This window comes from Aotus nancymaae, unplaced genomic scaffold (genome assembly GCF_030222135.1).
Source record: "Aotus nancymaae isolate 86718 unplaced genomic scaffold, 86718_ANA_hifiasm-v0.15.2.pri h1tg000029l, whole genome shotgun sequence".
In the NCBI taxonomy this organism is placed as follows: Eukaryota; Metazoa; Chordata; class Mammalia; order Primates; family Aotidae; genus Aotus; species Aotus nancymaae.
The window spans coordinates 28,266,605-28,291,084 of record NW_026988442.1 but is presented as its reverse complement, the minus strand read 5'-3'; the positions used below and the strand labels follow the sequence as shown (position 1 = coordinate 28,291,084).

The 24,480-nt window shown below is 39.1% G+C and overlaps 1 protein-coding gene across 1 annotated transcript in view; it reads right to left on the bottom strand.

Annotated features, from left to right (window-relative positions):
* Nucleotides 1-24,480, bottom strand: part of CSE1L (chromosome segregation 1 like) — a 55,002-nt gene that overhangs the window by 8,319 nt on the left and 22,203 nt on the right. The window contains exons 7-18 of the mRNA XM_064382505.1: nt 21,869-21,976; nt 20,381-20,473; nt 18,587-18,754; nt 18,288-18,417; nt 15,714-15,779; nt 14,989-15,191; nt 13,812-13,896; nt 12,597-12,658; nt 4,855-4,991; nt 3,506-3,609; nt 1,320-1,417; nt 24-174 (exon numbers count right to left, since the gene is read on the bottom strand). Of these exons, the coding sequence (XP_064238575.1) occupies nt 24-174; nt 1,320-1,417; nt 3,506-3,609; nt 4,855-4,991; nt 12,597-12,658; nt 13,812-13,896; nt 14,989-15,191; nt 15,714-15,779; nt 18,288-18,417; nt 18,587-18,754; nt 20,381-20,473; nt 21,869-21,976 (1,405 nt within the window). The remainder of the gene's footprint in view (nt 1-23; nt 175-1,319; nt 1,418-3,505; nt 3,610-4,854; nt 4,992-12,596; nt 12,659-13,811; nt 13,897-14,988; nt 15,192-15,713; nt 15,780-18,287; nt 18,418-18,586; nt 18,755-20,380; nt 20,474-21,868; nt 21,977-24,480) is intronic.

Genomic DNA, 24,480 nt, shown 5'->3' with positions numbered 1-24,480 from the left:
TAAAATAATTTCCGTTAACTTACCTTGCACATCATTTTGTAAGATTTCAGTAAACACCAAAAACAAAGCCTCCTCAAAATTTACAACAGCAGCAGGGTTAGCCTTGCAAGTTATTCTTATGGATAGACAAATTGCTTCAAACATGTAGTGATTAAAGTGAGGTTTGCTTGGGTTCTGGAATTTAAAAAGAAAAGCAAATTATGCTAATAATCCGCTAATAAGCCACATCTAACCTTTATAAAACACATTTAAAATAGAAGCCATCTATTTTATTTAAAAAAATCAACATTAAGAAAAAAACATCAATTACACTAATCAAGTGCTTGTTCATTTGAATTTTTCTAATGGCCTAACGTCCACTATGAAGAAAATACTTCCGAGTTACAGAGTTGCTTATACAAACCTCAGCTCCCACAGCTGTAAGCAACTTGTCTTAAACATACGTGCCCTTGCATAGAAGAAACATGTAAGTCCTAGTAATGCCACTAGCCTCAACTTCTGTGGGCCTCAATGTCTGTGTCTACTGAGTGATGATCCCCCAAATTAGTGGTTTTAGATGTCCTTTTTAAGCAACAAAACCCTATTTTTCTTTAAACAAGATCTTTCTTGGAAGGCTATTAGCATATAAAGCTGACTCAATCAAAACATAAGATTGTGTATGTATGGAGGGCGGGGCTTTCCTCCCCTCTCCATCCCTAAAGGCCCGAAGTAGTCCAAAGACCCTTAGCGGTAACTCGGTTGTAGTAAGTTCACTCTGTTCTCCAAAATCCCTCCAATACTTCCAATGAATTAATCTAATTCTCATAAGAATAGCATCTAAATAGGAATTGTCAGCCTTAAGCTTATTTTTTATTTTCTAAGACTTAGTATTAATCAACATCAAAGTGTCTGTAAAATTTTGATCAAAGAGTAAATTTTCCTTTTGAGAAATAAGAGTAAGGAAGAAAAGACAACATAAAGGACTTTAATCATCATTTCATAGAAGTCCAAATAGCCTCTTTTATATCCATTTAGTGCAAAGCCTACTTCCCCGATTTAAGATAATTTTGGATCATCTGCACTTCCTTTTTCTACAATAAACATGTTACTTTTGTAATGAGAATGAAAATGTATTAAAGCTTCTAGTATACACTTAAAGGTGACTGCAATTATGTCTCCAACCTAACAGCATGCCCACACTTTCAGAAAAGTACATTAGTGGCTGGTCAGTAAGAGTTCATAGACCTCCAAGGCTTCATCTAGTGCCAAAGAGTTCTAAGGCCCAAACAGATTGGAGCAAATTAAAAAGGAACCCCACTTTCAAAAATTGGCTCTCTTACCTTACTAACAGCTAATAGCTTCTGTGTAAGCTGAGTGATGAGAGTAGGGATGTAGGGGATTATGGCTTCTTGTAGGAGGGAAAAACTTCTCATGATAGCTGTAAAATATAAAAACAGCAAAAACAAACAGTCTAAACTTCAGAGTAAGAGAGTGACTGGGAGGAAAAAGTGCATTAATTCATCAACTAAAATTTTAAGATGCTTAGACAACCCCGAGATAGCTCTCTACATTTAAAAATAATCTAAATTTCCCTTCTTTTTAAAATTAGGACAGGGGTTGGCAACAAAATTTAGCTGGAAATAGTGGGTATTTCTAGAAGGCTCAAGACTTAAAAAAAAAAAGTAACTAAACAGGCAGAGAAAGAGGAAAAAACAATGAGCTGACATGAATGGAAACAGGTGAGTTGACAGAGAACTGTCTGGGTTCTCTTTCTTAGAAATCAGTAGCAAAGGCCAAGCTTGGTAGCTCACACGTATAATCCCAGCACTATGGGAGGCCGAGGCGGGCGGAACACTTGAGTTTGAGACCAATTTGGCCAACGTGGTGAAACCCCGTCTCTATTAAAAATACCAAAATTAGCTGGGTATGTGGTGCACGTCTGTAGTCTCAGCTACTCGGGAGGCTGAGGCATGAGAATTGCTTGAACTCAGGAGGTACAGGTTTCAGTGAGCCAAGATCATGCCACTGCACTCCAGCCTGGATGACAGAGCGAGACTGTCTCTCAAAAAAAAAAAAAGAGAAGTCAGTAGCAGAAAATGTTTAGCCCTAGCCTAAAAGAAACATGATCTCAGACTATAGGAAACTGAAAGAGAAAGCTGCCGATCCACCTCCCTCAAAAAAGAGAGATTAGGAGCCTAAGAAAACTAAAAATACACATAAAGCCACAGAGAGTCCAAATTGCAAAAATATTGCACAAAAGACCATAAATGGGTTAAAAATAGTTAACAAGGGAGAAAAATACATTTGTCAGCTAAAAATGCATGATAGCTCTTTTTCCACCAATAACATTTCCAAAATAAATGTTTACAAAGCAGAGCCCCAAATACATGCCAGGCATAAGGGATAGAAAGCAATCTGCTCTTGCCTCCTGAACTTTGCACATAATGTCTCCTCCTCTACCGGAGCCAAAGACTCTTTCAGCCTTCAACAAACTGCTACCTATCCCTCAGAGCTCAGCTTAGACATCACTTCCTAGCGAAAATCTTTCCCTGACCTGGGTTAAAAGGGTTAGAGAATAAATTGGTGCTGCTCCACTAGGCTGGCGCAGAATTATTTCATTCACTCATACAACTGTACAGAGAAGGTATTACATATCTCATATTCTTACATACCCTAAATACACAGCAATAAAGACCACAGACCAGTTAGCTGCTCTCATGGAAATGGACATTAAACAACAGTAATTACACGTCACTGCTGGGGGAAGGACAGTGTTGGAAACATACATTCAGTGTTGGAAATACACACACATCCACCCTAGGATTTCTGACCGAGACTAGAAAGATCAGTTTTTCTGAAAAGTGTTTCCTACGACTCAATGTGCTAGGCTTTTGGGATGCAACAGTAAAAAACACTGAGACTGTCTCTAAAGTCAGAGCTGGCACCAGGACACCCAACTAATATAGTGCCTGGTGGATGGATACAGCTACCTGTGTCCTTGGCAATATGTAAGAAGCCATGGTTTGTGTAGAGTCTACCACAGGCACCCACGTTTCACCCCTACCTAGGTGAGCATGTAGTTAATAAATGTTGCATGATCTCTTCTTTGCCATAAAGAAATTCAATTTAGGGAAAGAAACAAGGGCTTTGCTACATTTTCTGTTATGAGAGGTCCCATATCAAATTAAGATTACTGTTGGCTAGGTGCAGTGGCCTGTAATCCCAGTTACTCCGGAGGCTGAAGCAGGAGAATCACTTGAACCTGGGAGAGAGAGGTTGCAGTGAGCTCAGATCAAGCTACTGCACTCCAGTCTGGGCAACAGAGTGAGGCTCTGTCATTAAATAAATAAATAAGATTACTGTTAATAGAAACAAGACTTTCATTTTGAAATATCTAAACTTACTTACTACTTGGTAAACATTACCTGGTTCATAGACTGTATAACCCGAAGAATAACCCAGAGTGCTCCCCCTTACAATCTGAGATTAGATACCTGTAGTCTGCACACCAGGGAAAACAGCCTACCTTTCATAATATATTCATTTTCTGAAGAGCCAGGAAGTGTGAGAGCTTTGAAAAGGTTTGTTAGCAGAATCTCAACAAATGGTGCGATTTCTGCAGCTGTAAAGCTATAGATGAAAAAACAGCTTTCAGTCACGACCAACTCTTAAGCTTGTCACTATGGATTACCCGTGGCAACCACTATGTCACCTTTCTCAGCATAAAACTGAGCCATCTCCCACCACTGACAATTAATAGACAATTATTTATTTTTTATTTTAAAAGACGGGGTTTCATCATGTTGGTCAGGCTGGTCTTGAACTCCCGACCTCAGGTGATCCGCCCGCCTTGGCCTCCAAAGTGCTTGGATTACAGGCGTGAGCCACCATGCCCAGCCTCATAGACAGTTTAGGAAAATAATTTTTTTACATGTGCTCATGTTAAGCTCCTAAGAAGGCACATTGAGAACCAAACACAGCTGAATCAAAAAGCCACCTAAACTCAACAACATCTAAAGTTGTGACAGTTGTCCCCAGTTCATATCTATTACCATTGAGAACAGAATTCAGAATCTCAGGGGTCTCAGTCATTTATTTTTCTTGGAGGTGGAGCAAGATTCAGAACTGTTTTCTGCATAAATTCTGGGCCTGAAAATAGGTACTGGCCTTGACTCACCTCAAACCATGTCCTTTCTACCCTTAATTGGCCACTGAGGGTATCTGTACTTCAAGTTCTTGATGAAGAAAAAAACCTAGAACTGTTTTCCATCTCTTACCCAAAGCTCAGTTTCAAGAAATAACACTGTTGAATAGTGGCCTGAAAGACATGCAGACCATCCAGTCATCTACATTTCATCCTTGATTCAGGCCAGAGAGCTATTTTCTTGGTCCCTAGTAAATTACCTTCATTCAGCTAGGTCATATCTCAGAAATAATTGACATTACACGAATAGCCACATGAAAATAACTGTTACATGATGTTACTACCACTACTGCACAGTATTCACTGCTTAATTTTAATCTCATGGACACTGAAAATTTTAACTCCCCAAGTTTCCCTCTTTGCCTTGGCTGCTAAGACTCCAAATAAAATTTGGAGTTTCTTTAACTACTATACAGGATCCTTTGACACACATTTCTGTTTATTAACTTTATCCCAGTTATTTTCCTTGGCTCCAGTTTATTTAATTGTATTGTCATAATGCAGCTATTTTGGTAAGCAGCCTCAAATCCTCTTAGAATAAGACAGTATAAATGAATAAAAAGCAGCATGTGTTTTCCTACTAGTGAAATTATAAAAACATTCAGAGATATCTTTGACCAGAACAGTACAGCTCCCACCCCAGGCTAAAAACTTTAGTATAAAATACTCACAGAGTGGTATTGTTGGGTCCTCGCATAGTAAAGAGCCGTTCAAGAGCGTGAGCTGCGTAAGTATGAACGACAATACTTTCAGCTTGAAGATGATTAATCAAGAGAGGAATCGAGACTAAAAGATGCTCTTTTGGCACCTAAAAAACACAATAATATACGTGGTCTAAATGCAATGATATCATATTTGAGTAAAAGACAATTGGAAGAGAAGGGCTTGTTGATTTAAACAGTTTGCTATTTTTAAGCTCTACTGTAACAGGAGACGATGCTGTCCAGAAATCAAAACTTTTACTTGCACATAATGGTTCAATTCCCACTTTTTCAATTCTCCTTCTCAGAGACAAAACTATGAGGAGGATAACACTTTGCAGGTAAATCAACATACCATAAAATAATAATATCATGGAGAAGCAGACTAAGATTTCACCAAACTTAAGAATCATCACTAGCAGATAATTCTTAAAAAAGTCATTTAACATTTTTGTATCTCATTTTCTGTTCTCTCCCCACCTATAAAAAGCAACAAACATAAGAACAATCCTCATTAAAAACCTCTAAATTTGAAATATACATTAGTATAAACTAGAAAAGTCAGCTGGGCGTGTTGGTTCATTCCTGCCTGTAATCCCAACACTCTGGGAAGCTGAGGTAGGACAATCGCTTAAGCCCAGGAGCTCAAGACCAGGCTGGGCAACATAGCGAGACGCCATCTCTATTTTAAAAATGAAATAAAAAATTAGCTGGGCATGGTAGTGCATTCCCGTAGTCCCAGCTACTTGAGAGGCTGAGGTAGGTGGATTGCTTGAGGCACTAAAGTAATAACTCAAAAATGATGGTAAGCACAAACAGTCATAATGCAGCTGGGTGTGGTGGAACATGCCTCTAATCCCATGAACTAGGGAAGCTAAGGCAGGAAGATCGCTTGAATCCAGAACCTCCTGGCTGCAGTAAGCTATGATCATACCACTGTACTCTAGCCTGGGCAACACAGCAAGACCCCATCTCAAAATAAAACAGAAAAATGAAACACATAGTATGATGTCATTTATACAAACAAAAATTTAAAACCTAGGCCAGGTGTGGTGGATCACGCCTGTAATCCTAGCACTTTGGGAGGCCGAGGTCAGTAGATCACCTGAGGTCACGAGTTTGACACCAGCCTGGTCAACATGGTGAAACCCCGTCTCTACCAAAAATACAAAAATTAGCTGTGCACAGTGGTGGGCAACTGTAGTAGCAGCTACCCGGAAGGATGACGCAGGAGAATGGCTTGAACCTGGGCAACAGAGCAAGACTCTGTCTCAAAATAAATAAATAAAATAAAACCTAAATACAAAATAATTTTTGCAGAAACATAAACATGCAGTCAAAGTATTAAAAAAAAGCACTTACATAGGTGTAAAAGACACTGAATTCGTTACAGTAATTACCTATAGAGAGAAAGGGACTGACTAGGTAGGGAGAACCTGGAGTACCTCCATCGTACATGTATGGATAAGTAAATATGGCCTGGAGCTTTTAAGATTTATAAGGATTATTTCAGTATTAATCATATTGTTTTATTCTTGCCTGCGTGTTTAAAATATTTTGCAAGATGGCACCACTGTTACTGGGCAAAAAACATCAAAGGAATAAGATGACTGCACATTTTGATTTTTTTCTCACTACAATTAAAGTGACACAAGATGTTAAGAATTAGAAGAAAGGCCAGGCAGGCAGATCATGCGGTCAGGAGTTCGAGACCAACCTGATGAACATGGTACAACCTCGTGTCTACTGAAAATGTAAAATTTAGCCTGGTATGGTGGCGTGCACCTGTAGTCCCAGCTGTTCAGGAGGCTGAGGCAGGAAAACAGCTTGAACCCTGGAGGCGGAAGTTGCAGTGAGCCAAGACTGAGTCACTGCACTCCAGCCTGGATGACAGAGCAAGACTCTGTCTCAAAAAAAGAAAAAAAAAGAATAAAGAAAAAGAAAAACTACATGTTCTCTAAAAATTAAGACCAATAATGAGATAGAAAAATGAGCAAAAGAATATGAATTCACAGTTCACAGAGAAGAAATGAAAATGGACCCTTCAAATGGAAAGATACTTAACTGAACTCTAAAAAAATGTAAATTGACTACACTGCAGCCTGGGCGACAGAGCGAGACCGTTTCAAAAAATAAAGAAATGGGCTGGGTGTGGTGGCTCATGCCTGTAATCCCAACACTTTGAGAAGCCAAGGCGGGTGGATCACCCAAGGTCAGGAGTTTGAGACAAGCCTGGCCAAGACAGCGAAACACTGTCTCTTCTAAAAATACAAAAATTAGCTGGGTGTGGTAGCAGCCACCTGTAATCCTGGCTACTCAGGAGGCTGAGGCAGGAGAATCACTCAATCCTGGGATGTGGAGGCTGCAGTGAGCCGAGATCGAGCCACTGCACTCCAGCTTGGGCAACAGAATTGAATAAATAATAATTAAGTAAATGAAAAGAAATGTAATATGACACAACTCCTACAGAGAGGAATATGGAAATATCTAGCAAAACTATATATACATTTACCCTCTAATCTATTAATAGCAGCTTTACTTCTGGGAATATATCCCAAAGTAACAATGGCAAAAACACTAAGTAACACATTCATCTGAAGGAATTATTATTTAAAGCAATGAAAGAGGCCAAATATGGCAGATCATGCCTGCAATCTCGGCACTTTGGGAGGCTGAGGAATACTTGAGGCCAGGGGTTCAAGACCAGCCTGGGCAACATAAGGAGACCCCATTTCTACCAAAAAAAAAAAAAATCAGCTACATGTGGTAGCGGGTGTCTGTGGTCCCACCTACTAGGGAGGCAGAGGTGACAGAAACACTTGAACCAGGGAGGGCAAGGCTGCAGTAAGGTATGATCGTGCACAACTGCATTCCACCCTGGGCAACAAAGCATGACTCTGTTGTCTAAGGAAAAAAATCAAAACAGTGTAAGGTAGAAAATATTCAAAATATCTAACTATAAGGGGACTGGATGACTAAACACTGGAAGAGGCACAAAATAAAATACTGTACCACTATCAAAAAATGAGCACAATCTGTACATGCTACTATGGGAAGATACCCAAGATTTATTAAGTGAAAAAAGCAAGGTGCAATAAATGCAGACATATAGTCCAATGGAACAGAATAGAGAACCCAAATATAAACCCTTGCATATGTAGTCAAATGATTTTTGACAAGGATGCCAAGACCACTTGGGGAAAGAAGTCTTTTCAACAAATGGTGCTGGAAAAACTGCATATGCTCATGCAAAATAAGAGAGCTGGACCCTTAGCTAATACTGCATACAAAAATTAAATCAAATGGATCAAAGACCTAAAGGCAAGACATAAAATTATAAAACTCTTACAAAAAACCATAGAGCCACCAAGGCAAGGTGGCTCATGCCTGTAATCTCAGCTCTTTGGGAGGCCAAGGCGGGTGGATCATGAGGTAAGAAGTTCAAGACCAGCCTGGCCAACTGGTGAAACCCTGTCTCTACTAAAAATACAAAAATTAGCCGGGTATGGTGGCAGGTGCCTGTAATCCCAGCTACTTGGGAGGCTGAGGCAGGAGAACTGCTTGAACCCAGGCTGCAGAGGTTGCAGTGAGCCAAGATCGCACCACTGCACTCCAGCCTGGGTGATAGAGTAAGACTCTGTCTCAAAAAAACAAAACAAAACAAAACAACAAAAAACGAAACATAGGGCAAAAGTTTTTTGACAGTGGATTTGGTAACGTTCTTGGATAGGATATGGGGCAAAGGCAAAAGAAAAAAATGCACAAATTAGAATTCATAAAAATTTTAAACTTCTGTGTATCAAAATATAAATAAGTAAAAAAGCAAGCTATGGAATAGAATATATGCAACTCATTTCTGATAAGAGATTAACATCCAAAACATATAAAGAACTTCTGAAACTCAAAATACCATCAAATTCAAAAAACAGGCAAAACTTGAATCTCCAAAGAAGATATGTAAATGGCCAATAAGCACATGAAATTATGCCCAGCATCACAACAAAAACAAGAAAAACAACAAAAACCCACCCACAAGTAATTAAAAACATATTAGCTGGGTGCAATGGCACACACCTATAGTAAGAGATACTCAGGAAGCTGAGGTGAGAGGATCACTTGAGTCCAGGAATTTGAGACTACAGTGAGCCATGATCGTACCACTGTACTACCTGAATAACAGAGCAAGAGACTCAGTTTCTCAAAAAAATAAAAATAAAAAAAATAATGCTTAAGATGGTATACTTTATGCTACATGTATTTCACAATTTTTAAAAACTGGAAAAAAAAAGAGCAAGGTACAAAACTGTGTACTACACTCTTTTCTTTGTAAAAATAAGAGAAAATATACATGTATAGTAGGATAGGTATTAGGCTATATTTACAAAAGTAAGTAATAAAAACATAAACCAAACTCAATTAAAAATTGTTACCTTTAGGGGGAGGAAGAAAATAGAAAGGGAGGTACAGGGATGAAAGTCAGACCCTTCTGAATGTACCTCGCTTTTTTATTGTTTGACATTGGTCTAAAACAATCCCTTTTTATGCTCCCAGGAAACAACAAAATGAAAAATCTATATACAAATGAAGTTGTTTATCAAGGTAGTCATAAAAATGTACAGATAGTAATTTCAAGTTAAAATTGTAAGCACAGTCTTTTTTTCACTACATATACTTATAACATCCTAAGGATATAGAGACTAAAAAGAAATCTAACTGCATACAGCCATCTTTAGTAAGGTTATTTGCACTGTTCTTTTGAAACTACTTGCATCATAGGATAAGGCAAATAAGTAATGATAGATACAATTATAACATCGAAAACGTTATATAAAATCCTTATTATCTTAAGTCTAAACTGGGAACTATTTCCTTCTAAATGTATCATTTCTTGATTCTTCCCTCTGTGGAAAAGCCTAGAACAAATTACAACACATTAGGAATATCTCTAGAACCCAGTTGGTCTTTTTTATGTTATTTTATTTTATTTTTAATTTGAGACAGAGTCTTGCTCTGTTGCCCAGGCAAGTGCAGTGGTGCAATCTTGGCTTGCTGTAACCTCTGCCTCCTGTGTTCAAGTGATTCTCCTGCCTCAGCCTCCCAAGTAGCTGGGATTACAGGTGTCTATCACCATGCCTGGTTAATCTTTTGTATTTTTAGTAGAGATGGGGTTTCACCATGTTGGCCAGGCTGGTCTCGACCCCCTGACTTTAGGTGATCCGCCCACCTCAACCTCCCAAAGTGCTGGGATCACAGGCACCACTGTGGCCTGCCCCAGACAGTTGTTAAATAACATTTCATACTCTTGAGAGGTTGCCAATTCAGGTCTAACTCAAGAAATCAATCTGGAACATCTTGTCAGGTATGAAAAAAAAGAACCATCAAAGGCTACTGAGTATATGTCAAGAGGACACAGAAAACTGCAAAAAAGGGGCCCCTATGGTCAAAGATGAACAACTAGAGCTTCAAACACCCTCATATGTCATCTCTGCAGTTTGCTAAGGCACTAACATTACGCTAAAATTTGATAGAGGTGGTAAAAAGCAGAAACATTTATCTTGCTTTTCCTGTATAAACAGAGTGGTGGTAGTTATACAACATAATGAATTTCTGAAAACTACGGAAGCATATACTTTAAAATGTTGAATTTTGGGCCAGGCACGGTGACTCATGCCTTAATCCCAGTACTTTAGGAGGCCAAGGCAGAAGGATCACTTGAGTCCAGGAATTCAAGACTAGCCTAGGTAACACAATGAGATCCCATCTCTACAAAAAATATAAAAAATTAGCCAGGCGGTGTGGCACACACCTACAGTCTTGGCTATTCAGGGAGGCTGAGGCAAGAGGGTTGCTTGAGCCTAGGAGTTCAAGGCTGCAGTGAGCTATGATCGTACTAGTGCACTCTAAGCCTGGGCGACAGTGAGACCTTGTCTCAAAAATAAATGAACAAAAAATCAAAAATAAATAAATGAATAAATAAAATGGCAAAATTTGTATTATGTAAAGTATATCTTAGTTTTTAAAATGTTATTTAAAAAATGTTGACAATGTAACGTTTTCTTTATTTGAGTCCTCTGATCACTCTTAATATCATTAAAAATGGACAACCGGATATTGTTATATCCTGATAAAATGAAACAGAAGTATATCTATGATGCTTTCTTGTGTCACCCCGATCAATGAATCTAAATCTAATCAAGCCCCCAGATTTACCACTATAGACATACAGGGACTAGTGGGACAAGATAAACTACAGGAGGCCCTCAGGTAACACGTTTGAGCTGTGCTGCTGTTTTCAGTCTCGCTCTATTGCCCAGGCTGGAGTGCAATAGCACAATATTGGCTCACTACAACCTCCAACTCCCGGGTTCAAGTGATTGTCATGCCTCAGCCTCTCCAGTAGCTCGAATTACAGGTATGCACTATCATACCTGGCTAATTTTTGTATTTTTAGTAGAGACGGGGTTTTGTAATGTTGGCCAAGCTGGTCTCAAACTCCTGACCTCAAGTGATCTGCCTACCTCGGCCTCTCAGTGGGATTATAGGTGTGAGTCATCATGCCTGGCTGGATTAGCTTTAGACCAAATGTAAATAGGTAAAACAGTATTCCTGGGATGCAAAATCTGTATGTGGAAGGCTGGCTTTTCATATATGATGATTCCGCAGGGCCAAATGTGGGACTTAAGTATGCATAAATTTTGGGGTATTCAGGGGTCCTGGAACCAATACCCCTTGAATAACTGAGGGATGACTGTATACCATTAGGATGCAATCAGCCAAAAGTAAAATGTGAGAAACTCTGTAAGATAAATGAATGTTTGCTCCAACAACAAGCCTAAGAAAGGGAAGAGGCCAGGCGCAGTGGCTCATGCCTGTAACCCCAGCACTTTGGGAGGCCAAGGCCGAAGGTCAGGAGTTCGAGACGAGCCTGGTCAACATGGGGAAACCTATCTCTACTAAAAATACAAAAATTAGCCAGGTGTGGTGGCAGTTGCCTGTATTTCCAGCTACTAGAGAGGCTGAGGCAGGAGAATACCTTGAATACGGGAGGTGGAGGTTGCAGTGAACAGAGATCGCACCACTGCAACTCCAGCCTGGATGACAGAGTGAGACTCCATCTCAAAAAAACAAACAAAAAAAACAGAAACAAAAAACACAGACTTTGGGAAAAAAATCCCAGACTTTGGGAGGCTGAGGTGGCCAGATTACCTGAGGTCAGGAGTTCGAGACCAGCCTGGGCAATATGGTGAAACCCCATCTCTAACAAAAATACAAAAATTAGCCGGGCATAGTAGCACGCACTTGTAATCCTAGCTACTCGGGAGGCTGAGGCAGGAGAATCACCTGAATCCAGAAGGTAGAGGTTGCAGTGAGCCAAGATGGCACCATCTTAGCTCACTGACACCTCTACCTTCTGGGCTCAAAAAAAAGGGGGCAGGGAGAGGAGAGAAAACCTGTCTGTTGTAAATTAACAGACTTAAGACAAAATAAACTGCAAGCAATGTGTGAACATTATCTAGATCCTAATTTTATCAATATTATTGTAAAAAGACATCTAAGGAAAATTAAGCATGGTCTAAAATCCTAAGTTATAAAGAAATCGTTGTTAATATTGTTAGATGTGGATATAAAATGACTGTACTGTAGACGAGAAGGTGGTATACAGTAAGACTCTTAAGAGATTAAGGGGCATGTAACAATAAAAAGCTACTTACTTGATTTCTAAAAATCATAATATATTTGATACCATCAGCTTTAAGGACAGGAAATTCATTCACTATTAAAAAAACAAAGCCACAGTTACTTAAGTGGTAAGGATCATTACACTTCCAAATTAGTGACATCATCAGTGTTATAAAAAATCAATTATCAAATAATTAAAGCACAGTTAATTATATAATAATCTACTATTACAAAAAAAAAAATCTATTTACCCATTCATTTTAGTAGGATTATAAATACTTTTATTTTTCCCCATGCCTGTTTCATGACAAAGGAACACATATTATACAACTGAATAAAAAGGAGTTGGACCACACATTGGTGAGCATGTCTGCCTACATTCCCAGAAGTGAAGCTATTCTGAATTAAAAACATGTCTCTCTAGCTGGAATTTGCTTTACATTTTTCCAGTGGTCAGGAAATAAACTAATGAAAATAATATATCACTGATCACATGGGAGCTCATTACAATATTCTCTTCACCTTTGGGTGTATATAAATTTCCCACATAAATTTTTTTTTTTAAAAAGGAATATATCTAAATCTAGATCAACACATTCATAAATATCAGAAACTATCCTTATTATTTATCAATTTTCTAGTACTATGAAATGTACTCCAATTTTTAAGAATTCATTTTTCAAACAAAAAAGAAGTCAATGTTTAATTCTTATTATTTATATACCAGGTAGCAAAGCTGAGTTACAGTTTAGTTTGACTTATTCCTATTTTCCTCCTGAACAAACAATATTTTCTTTATCAATAATTACTTTCACATGAACAAGATCTGGGGAAACCATTTGAGATTTTATTCAATAAAAGAAATAATGGGCAGGGCACAGTGGCTCACATCTGTAATCCTAGCACTTTGGGAGGCTAACACTGGTAGATCACCTGAGGTCAAGAGTTTGAGACCTGCCTGGCCAACACAGGGAAACCCCATCTCTACCAAAAATACAAAAACTAGCTGGGTGTGGTGGTATATGCTTGTAGTCCCAGCTGCTCATGAGGCAGGAGAACCACTTGAACCCGGGAGGCAGGGGTTATAGTGAGCTGAGATCACGCCACTGCACTCCAGCCTGGGTAACAGTGAGATACCGTCTCAAAAGGAAAAAAAAAGAAGTAACTGCAACAATGATAGGAAGCTGTTTTTTGAATTGCAGGTATAGTGTGGTAAGCTGTAAAAAAGCAAAAATCTCACAACTCACCATTAGCTGATTTTAAATCAGGGAGAATGTGATTCACAAAGAACTCAGTTAGGTTTACAAGTTCATTTGCTTGTGTAATTCCATGCTGAAAAGCAAATTTTAACATGGTAAAATAACAAAATACCTGTACATATCTACCACATTAGAAATTTAGGCAATTTTAGAAAACCACATTAAAAATGGAGATGAACACTTCAAAACACAAACTGCTTATATATAAAATGAGACTGTACTGGCTGGGTATAGGAGCTCATGCCTGTAATCTTGACACTTGGGAGCCTGAGGCAGGTGGATCACTTGAAGTCAGGAGTTCAAGACTAGCCTGGCCAACATGGCAAAACCCCATCTCTACTAAAAATACAAAAAATTAGCCAGGTGTGGTTGCACGTGCCTGTAATTCCTCAGGCTGAGGCATGAGAATTGCTTGAACCCGGGAGGTGGAGGTTACAGTGAGCTGAGATCTTGCCATTGCATCCCAGCCTGGACAACAGAGCAAGATAACGTCTCCAAAAAAACAAAAAAAGACTAACACTTAAAAACACAAACTGCTTATGTGTAAGGCTATACTATCCAGGAACGGTAGCTCACACCTGTATCCCAGCACTCTGGGAGGCTGAGGTGTGAAGATCACATGAGGTCAGGAGTTCGAGACCAGCTTGGCCAATACAGTGAAACCCTCTCTATTAAACATACAAAAATCAGCCAGGTGTGGTGGGGCACACCTGTAATTCTAGTTACTTGGGAGGCTGAGGCAGGAGAATCACTTGACCTGGGCAGCAGAGGTTGCAGTGAGTTGAGATCATGCCATTGTACTCCAGCCTGGGCGACAAAGTGAGACTTTGTCTCAAAAATAATAATAAAAATAAAAAATAAGACTATACTAACATACAATAAAGAAACTTTCCTAAATTAAAGAATAGCTTTTAAGTTTAGCATATTTTATACAGCAGGTTTGAGCTAAGGTAACAAGTATGGCATTAATTTTCTAGTCTATGAGAAACAAGTGCTCAATATAGCAACATAAAGTCATCTTCAGAGATTATATAAATTTTAACCTGAATTAATAGGTTATCTGGCAGAGTAGGCTCTATTATCGGAGACATGTCACTTCTTTTTGACCTGTGTGGGTGTTACCTGATGTCTGTTTTAGAAAGAAAACCACATTAAATATATTTACCTTCTGTGTTTGGGCTTTTGACGCCAAAGATGTCACTAGGTAAATGGCTGCATCTTTGTGTTTCCAGTTGACAGATGGATTTTTTGCATATTCCTGCAGCATGGAATTAACATAACCAGAGAAGATTCCTGTCACAGGTCCCTCAAAAAATTTGCATAATCCTCGTACCAGATCACAAGCAGCCCTGCGTCTAGTATCGATATCTAAAAAATGAAAAGAAAATATATTATGGGAGGAAAAAAACCACCACCAACAAACTGATCCAGTTTATAAGAAAACAAATTTCCTGGAATAATTTGGCTATGATTGTAAAAAACACACTGCCACCTGAGAGCTATCAGTAACACAAAAAATGAAAAAAAAAAATCCACCCCCCCGCCCAAGAAATACAAAATAAAGATAAAATTAGAGAGGTCACAGAATAACAGAATTTTGATAAATAAATACTATAAAAGAATACACAAATTTTTAATACTTTCATGCAGGTAATATAAGAGCTTTTTTTGATAAATAAATACTAACTATAAAAGAATAGACAAATTTTTAATACTTTCATTCAGGTAATGTAAGAGCTTTTTAAACAAATTGAAAGACAACAGTTCTCAATGAAAGCCAGCTGAAAAGATACCCTTATTCTCACTCCCACTTTTCCCACTTACTAGAAAAAGAACCACCTTAAAACTGGTTTGCTAAGAGACTAGTAGCTAAAAAATCAAAATACACACCAGATCCTTCCAAATCTCTCCTTATGTATTCCTCAGAATTATCCTCAAATGCTTCTTCATCAGCAGCTACAAAGAGAGTTGATATTTCAGATAACGCTCAAAAGATGTCACTGTACTTTATAGCTGAGAATGCAGAAGAGTATGTAGAACTGCTTTGTTCTACAGCAAAGAATTCTTTCCCATCAGATGACTACTTCATATACTCTTAATCATTATCTAGAGCAGCAAATGCTACCCTGAAAGGTGAGGCATTAGGTAATTCACACAGCTGTGAGACAGGCTTACTTGTTCTAATGTGACAATTTCCCCAGAATTGGATTACACCTGCAAATATCAAAAATGTTAGGGATCAATATCAGAATGCTAACTTCTTTTTTCCTGAGACGGAGTCTAGCTCTGTTGCCCAGGCTGGAGTGCAGTGGTGCTAACTTGGCTCACTGCAACCTCTGCCTCCCGGGTTCAAGCAATTCTCCCGCCTCAGCCTCCCAAGCAGCTGGGATTACAGGTGCCCAATACCACGCTCAGCTAACTTTTTTGTATTTTTAGTAGACAGGGGTTCACCATGTTGGGCAGGATGGTCTCAAACTCCTGACCTCATGATCCGCCCACCTCACCCTCCCAGAGTGCTGGGATTACAAGTGTGAGCCACGATGCCCAACCAGAATGCTAACCTTTATTTTCACCAAATAAGAACATTAAAAAACCAACAACCTAATTTTAATCACCATTATTTCATTAAAGTCATTTCAACAACAAATAAGTAGAGTGGACAATGTCAAAAGAGCCAGCCAGCATGGTGGCTCAGGTGTGTAACCTAGCACTTTGGGAGGCTGAAATGGGAGGACTGCTTGAGGCCAGGAATTTGACATCAGCTTGGTCAACACAGTGAGATCTCATTTCTATTTTTATCAAATAAATTTTTAAAAAAATCAATTTATCTAAACACATACACACATTTTGGAGACAGGGTCTCACTGTCACCCAGGCTGGAGTGCAGCTGTGTGATCATGGCTCACTGCTGCTTCCACCTCCTGGGCTCTGGCAAAACTCCCACCTCAGCCACCTGAGTACCTGGGACCACAGGCACATGTCACCATGCCCAACTAATTTGTTTCTTGTAGAGATAAGGTTTCACCATTTTACCCACGCTGCTCTTGAACTCCTGACCTCAAGTGATCCTCCCACCTCGGCCTCCCAAAGTGCTGGGATTAATGTATGAGTGACCACACCCAGCCAGAAGATTTATCCTTTAAACATACTTTTATGAAAACACAAAAGGAAATAAAATCTCACACTATATTGTCCTTAGTTTCCCTATTTTGTTCCAGATGTAATTTGAGAACCACTGATCTAATAACTATTTTGATATAAAACACAATCCTAGCCAGGCATGGTGGCTCATGCCTGCAATCCCAGCACTTTGGGAGGCTGAGGCAGAAGGACTGTTTGAAGCCAGGAGTTCAATATCATCCTGTGCAATACAGGGAGACCACCATCTCTTTAAAAAATAAAAAATTAGCTGGGCATGGTGGTGCACTCCTGTAGTCCCAGCTACTCAGGAAGCTGGACTGGCAAGATGGCTTGAGCCTGGGAGTTTGAGGCTGCAGTGAGCTGTAATTGTGCCACTGCACTCCAGCCTGAGTGACAGAGTAAGACTCTGTCCCCAAAACAAAAAACACAATCCCTTCCACCTTTATTACTTGTTCTTCACAATTTTAAGAACAAGGACATACATTTATAGGCTCTTAGCACTATAGTTTAACCTTAAACACAGTGGGCTTCAACCCTGTATTTATTAAGTTATCATTTCTATCCTCAAGTTGATTGTTAAAAAACAACTATTTCTGGTCAAGGTGGCTCAGACCCGCAATTCCAGCACTTCAACAAACTAAGTGGGCTTTAACCCTGTATTTGTAAGTTATCATTTCTATTCTCAAGTTGATTGTTTAAAGACAGCTATTCCTGGGTGGGGTGGCTTAGACCTGCAATCCTAGCACTTTCGGAGGCTAAAGCGGGTGGACTGCTTGAGCTCAGGAGTTTGAGACTAGCCTGAACAACATGGTGAAACTGTCCCTACCAAAAATACAAGAAATTATCCAGGCATGGTGGTGTGTGCCTGTGGTCCCAGCTACTCAGGAGGCTGAGGTAGGAGGATCACTTGAACCTGGGAGGCCAAGGTTGCAGTGAGCCAAGATTGTACTCCAACCTGGGTGACAGAGCAACACCCCTGTCTCAAATAAATAAATAAATAAATAAATAAATAAAATAAGCCAGCTAAAAATTCAGTTAAATAATAAAACAAAATCAAATTATTTCTATAAATTGAGATCCCAGGTACTTTATCTTCTTAGTGTAAAGGAATTTTTTAAAGTCTCATTTAATATTTCCATGAGAAAACCCTCACAGGGAACAACAAAACTCATTACAGATACTACATTTTCTGTCTTGGTTTGGAAAATAGGATATAAATGATATACAAGTTTTATTCAGTAATAAATGAATTAGACTGAATATGTTACAAAAAGCAACCAAAGACTTAGTAAATTTATACTAACATACTTTTGCCATAATTACCTCTAAATTCCATGTTAGGCACAATAACCTTTTCGCAAATACTCGTCAGCGTGTTCTGGTCCTCAAACAGATTCTTATAATGAGGTCTCTCACAAACTGAAGCCAGAAATTGAATTGCATTACTTACCAACTGGAATAAAACATAAAAACAAGAATATTTTTAAAAGCAAAACTGTAGCACTGAAATCTCCTCTGATGTGATCAGTTAAAAAAAAAAAAAAAGCAAAACTGAATGGTTTATTTCTTGGGGAGACAGGGAGAGAATGTCTTTTAATGATTTGTCTCCACCATCATCTTACCAAATCATATTTAACCTCTTGACCCGTTGTAACCAGTAAATTCCAGATGGCTGTAACAAAACGAGGCAGGTACCGCTGGAATTCTTCATCATACTTTTGTGCATAGAGTGCAGCATTATCACAAATCTGGGATTTTAAGAGCTCCAATAAGCCGGCTTCCTCTTCATCCTCACATAAAAGAAAACAAAAACTCCAACATACAACTCTAATGCTAACATAAACCAGTGAAGTAACTAAAATTCCTCAACTAGACTCTTTATAATTTAAATCCAAATCAAATTAGTTATTATAAATTACAGCTACACCACCATCAATCTTTTCACAAAGTCTTTCAAATAAGTTGCTGAATAACAAAATATTTCCATATTAGATTCAAACTAGTATATTATGGCCAAGGCAGGAATATGGCTTGAGCTCAGGAGTTTGAGACTAGCCTGGGCTAGCAAGCCCCCGAAATAAAAAAAATTAGCTGTGCATGGTGGCGCACACCTGTAGTTCCAGCTACTTGGGAGGCTGAGGTGGGAGGATCACCTGTGTCCAGGGAGGTCGAAGCTGCAAGTAAACCATCATGCCACTGCACTCCAGCCTTGGTAACAGAGTGAGACAGGAGAAGACGTCAGAGTGAGGCCGAAATCCAAAACCAAAACCAGAACTCCCTCACACTGATTACTCAAGGCATAAATATTAAAAGATGTAAGACAACACAAGGTAGTATATGGTTACCTGGGCAAAAAGGTCCTTATAAGAATTTTATCCAAAAAATTTCTGTGACACTTTTGTGTGAAGAAAAGTTTTGTTTTCTGAAGGAGAGGTTTTTTTTTCCCTCACTGGACTGAAATAATTATTTTGAGAGCTACATCTTTTAAAGTTCCTATTAACATAGATAAAATCTGTTGCACAACTATACTAATGATTCCCTTTCGGTACTCTACTCTTAAAACCTGATATGAATCACCAATTCTAATTTTTAGTTTATGTGGTATCGAAGTATTCTTAATTTTTTGTCTTTTGTCTCTTCAGAAAGGTCATAAATATATTAATAAATGAGTAGCACAGAATAAGTGTTATATGTTTAAAAGTACATAGTATAAAACCCATATCAGAAACCTTTACAAATTACAATCTTTTACCATTTTCCTTCTCAAGCTGTGATTTTTTTTTTTTTTTAAGATGAGGTCTCCGTCTGTCTCCCAGGCTGGAATATAGTGGCATGGTCACAGCTCATTGCAGCCTCGCCCTCCTGGGCTCAACGGATCCTCATAACTCAGCCTCCTGAGTAGCTGGGATCATAAGCATGAGCTAACACATCTGGCTATTTTGATTTTTTGTAGCGATGGGGTCTCCTTACATTGCCCTGGCTGGTCTTAAACTCCTGGGCTCAGGTGATCCTCCCACCTTGGCATCCCAAAGCACTGGGATAGCAGATGTGAACCACCATGCCCAGCCAGATATTTTCTAAAAAGAGGCTACCATTATGGAGTTTCATGTTTTCTTAGTATCGTCAATGAAAAATAATTTTATTTCATAAAATATCAACAACATGAATACTTTAAAGCCTTACTTTCAATAACGTAATGAAATAGCCTTATCTGTATACCATGGCTTAAGCCAGGGCCATAAGAGTAATTCTGTATACTGCACATAGCAAACATGTAACATCAAATAGAATCAAATATTATCAGAGTACTGAAATTTTGTCTTTTAACAATGCAAGAGTAAATAGGTTTCCTTACTGTAGCCAAATAACCCTTAATGTAAGAAAAAGACCACTCAGGCAATATTTTAAATACTTACATCAGTTTGTAAAAGCTTATTATCCAATGTTAAGAGAGTATGAAAATTATTCATCCAAGTTTCCATATTATCTTCAAAAAATTCAGGGAGATCCTAAAGAATAAACACTGACTTGAAACTTTTGATTAAAATGTGTAAGAACACTACTTTTCTAAGCTCCCTTGACACACAAAACATTTTATACATAGGCTTCACAGCCTGAGGATTACCTATTCTGACAAGAATTCTCTGTTCCAGCTACACCTGGCAGCTGCATAAAGCATTCTGACTTCTGCCTCTGTTTGTATGCCATAAATGATACCAGCTCTAGTTCCTGTCCTAATCTAAATTTTCCTTCAAGATTCAGCTAAGACCATATGAAAACCTTCCTTACAAAGCCCAAGCTCAATATATACGAATACATCCCCTTTATTTTCTGAACTACGTTTATTGTTAAGATGACCATGAAGGTAGACAAGCTAATTGTCTTATAGTTACTATTTCTTGTGGCATAGTACTGCCTTCTTAATGAGCAGACAAGTCCCCTGAGGACAGATTATGCCTCTTTCCTTGGTCTTCCTGGTTATACCGGACAAGTTTTCAACAGCTTCATTAAATCTGACTTCTCAGAATTTGAAAAAGAAGGTTTAAGCAAAAACAGTAGTATTCATTTATGCAAGAACTTCTCAAACTGCTATCCAGCTCAACACTGACGTGGGACATGTCCTTCTGGGCTATTCATCTCTTATTCTAGCGAAAACAACGCTATTTCCTTTTGGGGAATGCGCTCCCTGCCTCTATGACTGTATTCATGTTGTGAAGATTAAGTCCAGGTACTGGCCACAAAAAATGAAAAGGCTAGGTCTTCCTTGCATCTCAGTATAGCAACAATCTGTACCAATTAACACCCCTTTCTTCGTCCTGAATTTTGAATTAATGATTCAAGAACAGAAAGAATGATTGGAGGCCACTATCTCAGTAGCAACAGGGTAACTAGGCATTCCCTGCTATAACCTTGTGGCTGTTTCCTCTGAAATGCCACTAGTTCTTACCCCTTTCAAAGTCTGGTACTTCAAGTCTTTTGTCTCCCTCATATGGCTTGCAATAAAGTCCTTTTGTATAAGCTAGACAGCAACCCCTAACCAAACATGATTCCCCAAATGTTAATATCCATATAAATGAACAAAAGAGGAAGGCCTTGGAAATCTAGCTTCTTAGTGCCATCAGTAAAATGGTGTACAGGGTGACTCTTTAAAAGAGTGAGACAGGAGGTGGGGTTTTGCTAACCTACTAGATATAAGAGAATATCGCTTTCTTCCATGAAACTTCCCATTAGCATATGTAGGAACTATTGTAAAACAGAATACTGTAGATAAATAGGGGGAGTCAGAAAAAACTGTTTTTTCAGAAAAATCAATGCTGGCAAAGAAGTCTTTATCAAATAGAAAGAAGACTCTCTATTTAACATCGAAGAGTAGAAATCAAAAGCTAGAAACCAAATGAACTTACCTGGAAGTTTAAACTATAGAACAATTTTGAGATCAGGATCAGTGAAGAAAACAGAATCCTCAGAGCAGAGGCATCATTTGCATGGGTACTACAGAGTTCAATAGTGGCCTTGGAAAGGAATTTAGCAACATGGTTTTAGTGCACTGTAAACCTAGTTTGCTGATCTTAGTGAAACAGCCTTGCACTAAGCTGAGACTATTCGTATTTCTTCTCCGAAATTTGGCTTTTGAATAGTAGTATACAGTCACTTAAGGAATTCTAAAAAATAAGTATATATTTTTGAATTGTTCATAATGGTAGCAGAAAGTCCAATGTTAATATTCTGAACTGTATCTTCCCAATCTGTGCATGTATAAAAATATATTACACAAAACTATCTTTATATGCTCTTATTAAACAATTCCTTTGCCACTTGGTATTTAGGTTGTTTCCAATACTTTATTATTCTAAATGCAATTAACAGGTTTTACTGGTCAGGCACAGCGGCGCATGCCTGTAATCTCAGTACTTTGGGAGGCCAAGGCAGGCAGATCACCTGAGGTCAGGAGTTTGTGACCAGTCTGGGCAACATGGTGAGAATCTGCCTCTACTAAAAATACAAAAATTAGCGGAGTGTGGTGGTACATGTCTGTAATCCTAGCTACTTGGGAGGCTGAGGCTGGAAGATCACTTAAACCCAAGAGGCAGAGTTTGCAGTGAGCTGAGATTGCGCCACTGCACTCCAGCCTGGGCGACAGAGCAAGACTCTGTCTCAAAAAACAAAAAAACAACAACCCAAACAAAATCAGGTTTTACGTTGTGCATACCTTCAATTTTTATGGTCTGAAATTCTAGACATGTATTACCAAGGCAACACAGTATGCAGGTTTGGAGGCCAAACAGGCCAGTATACAACACAAGCTGTTACTTGTAAGGAGCAACACTTTAAAAAAGCAAGTCATTTTACTCTGAACCCCAACATCCTTATCATAATGTGGGACAAATGCTTACTCCAAAAGAGAGTATAAGAATTAAATGAAAAATACACAAAAAAGGTCCTTGTACTTTGTACACATCTACCATGCAAAAGACACTCAACAAACATCATTTCCTTTATCCCACAGTTAGGAAATATGAATATTAAGGTTTTCTTAATAAAAAGCCAAACTCCAAAAAGCTAATACTATTTATAACCCAATAACCCAATGAACAGGACACCAGAGTGTTCATTTCACTATGCTCTTTTTGTTTTTAGAGACAGAGTTTTGCTCCTGTTGCCTAGGTTGAAGTCCAATAGCGCAATCTCAGCTCACTACTACCTCCCCCTCCAGGGTGCAAGTCATTCTCCTGCCTTAGCCTTCCCGAGTAGCTGGGATTATAGGCATGCGCCACTACGTCCAGCTAATTTTATATTTTTAGTAGAGACGGGGTTTCTCCCTATTGGTCAGGCTGGTCTTGAACTCTTGACCTCAGGTGACCTGCCCGCCTTGGCCTCCCAAGGTGCTAGGATTACAGGCGTGAGCCACCACACCCAGCCAGTCTGACCTTTAACATCTTAAATAGGAAATTTAAACATCTTTGCCCATCTAATAGGTGAAAACAAATGATCTAATTTTGTTCAATCTTAAAGATATAAATGTACCACCAGTGAGATACCCTAACTATGAAAAACCCTGTGCACACTGTACATTTTATTACATTTATTACTGATTATCATACAACCTTGCTTTTTCAAAATAAGAAATAAATAGCTTTTCTGGAGTCAACAAAACTAGATTTGAGATCTGGCTCTCTCTTTATTAGCTGTGTGATACTGAATCCTCTTATTAGGTAAAAAGGGTTAATAACACATTTCTTGTGGCCAGATGTGGCGGCTCATGCCTGTCATCCTAGTGCTTTGAGAGGCTGAGGTGGGTGAATGCTTGTTAGCTTAGGAGTTCAAGACTGGCCTGGGCAACATGGTGAAAACCCATTCTATTAAAAATACGAAAAAGTAGGGCCGGGCGTGGTGGCTCACATCTATAATCCCAGCAAGGGCCGAGATGGGCAGATCACCTGTGGTCAGGAGTTCGAGACCAACCCGGTCAACACAGCAAACCCTGTCTCTACTAAAAATACAAAAATTAGCCAGGCGTGGTGGTACGTGCCTGTAATCCCAGCTACTTGGGAGGCTGAGGCAGGAGAATCACTTGAACCCAAGGGGCGGAGGCTGCAGTGAGCCAAGATTGTGTCACTGCACTCCAGCCTGGGCAACAAGAGTGAAACTCCATCTCAAAAAAAAAAAAAAAAAAAAAAAAGCCAAAAGCTGGGCATGGTGGTGGGTGCCTGTAGTCCTGGCTACTCAGGAGGCAAAGGTGGTAGGATCGTTTGAGCCCAGGAGTTCTGGACTGTAGTGCACTATGTCAATCGGGTGTCTGCACTAAGTTTGGCATCAATATGGTGACCTCCCAGGAACAGAGACCACCAGGTTGCCTAAGGAGGGGTGAACCAGCCCGGGTCGGAAACGGAGCAGGTCAAAACTCCTGTGCTGATCAGTAGTGGGCTGTGCCTGTGAATAGCCAATGCACTCCAGCCTGGGCAACATAGCAAGACCCTGTCTCTCTTAAAAAAAGAAGAAGAAGAAAAAAACTATA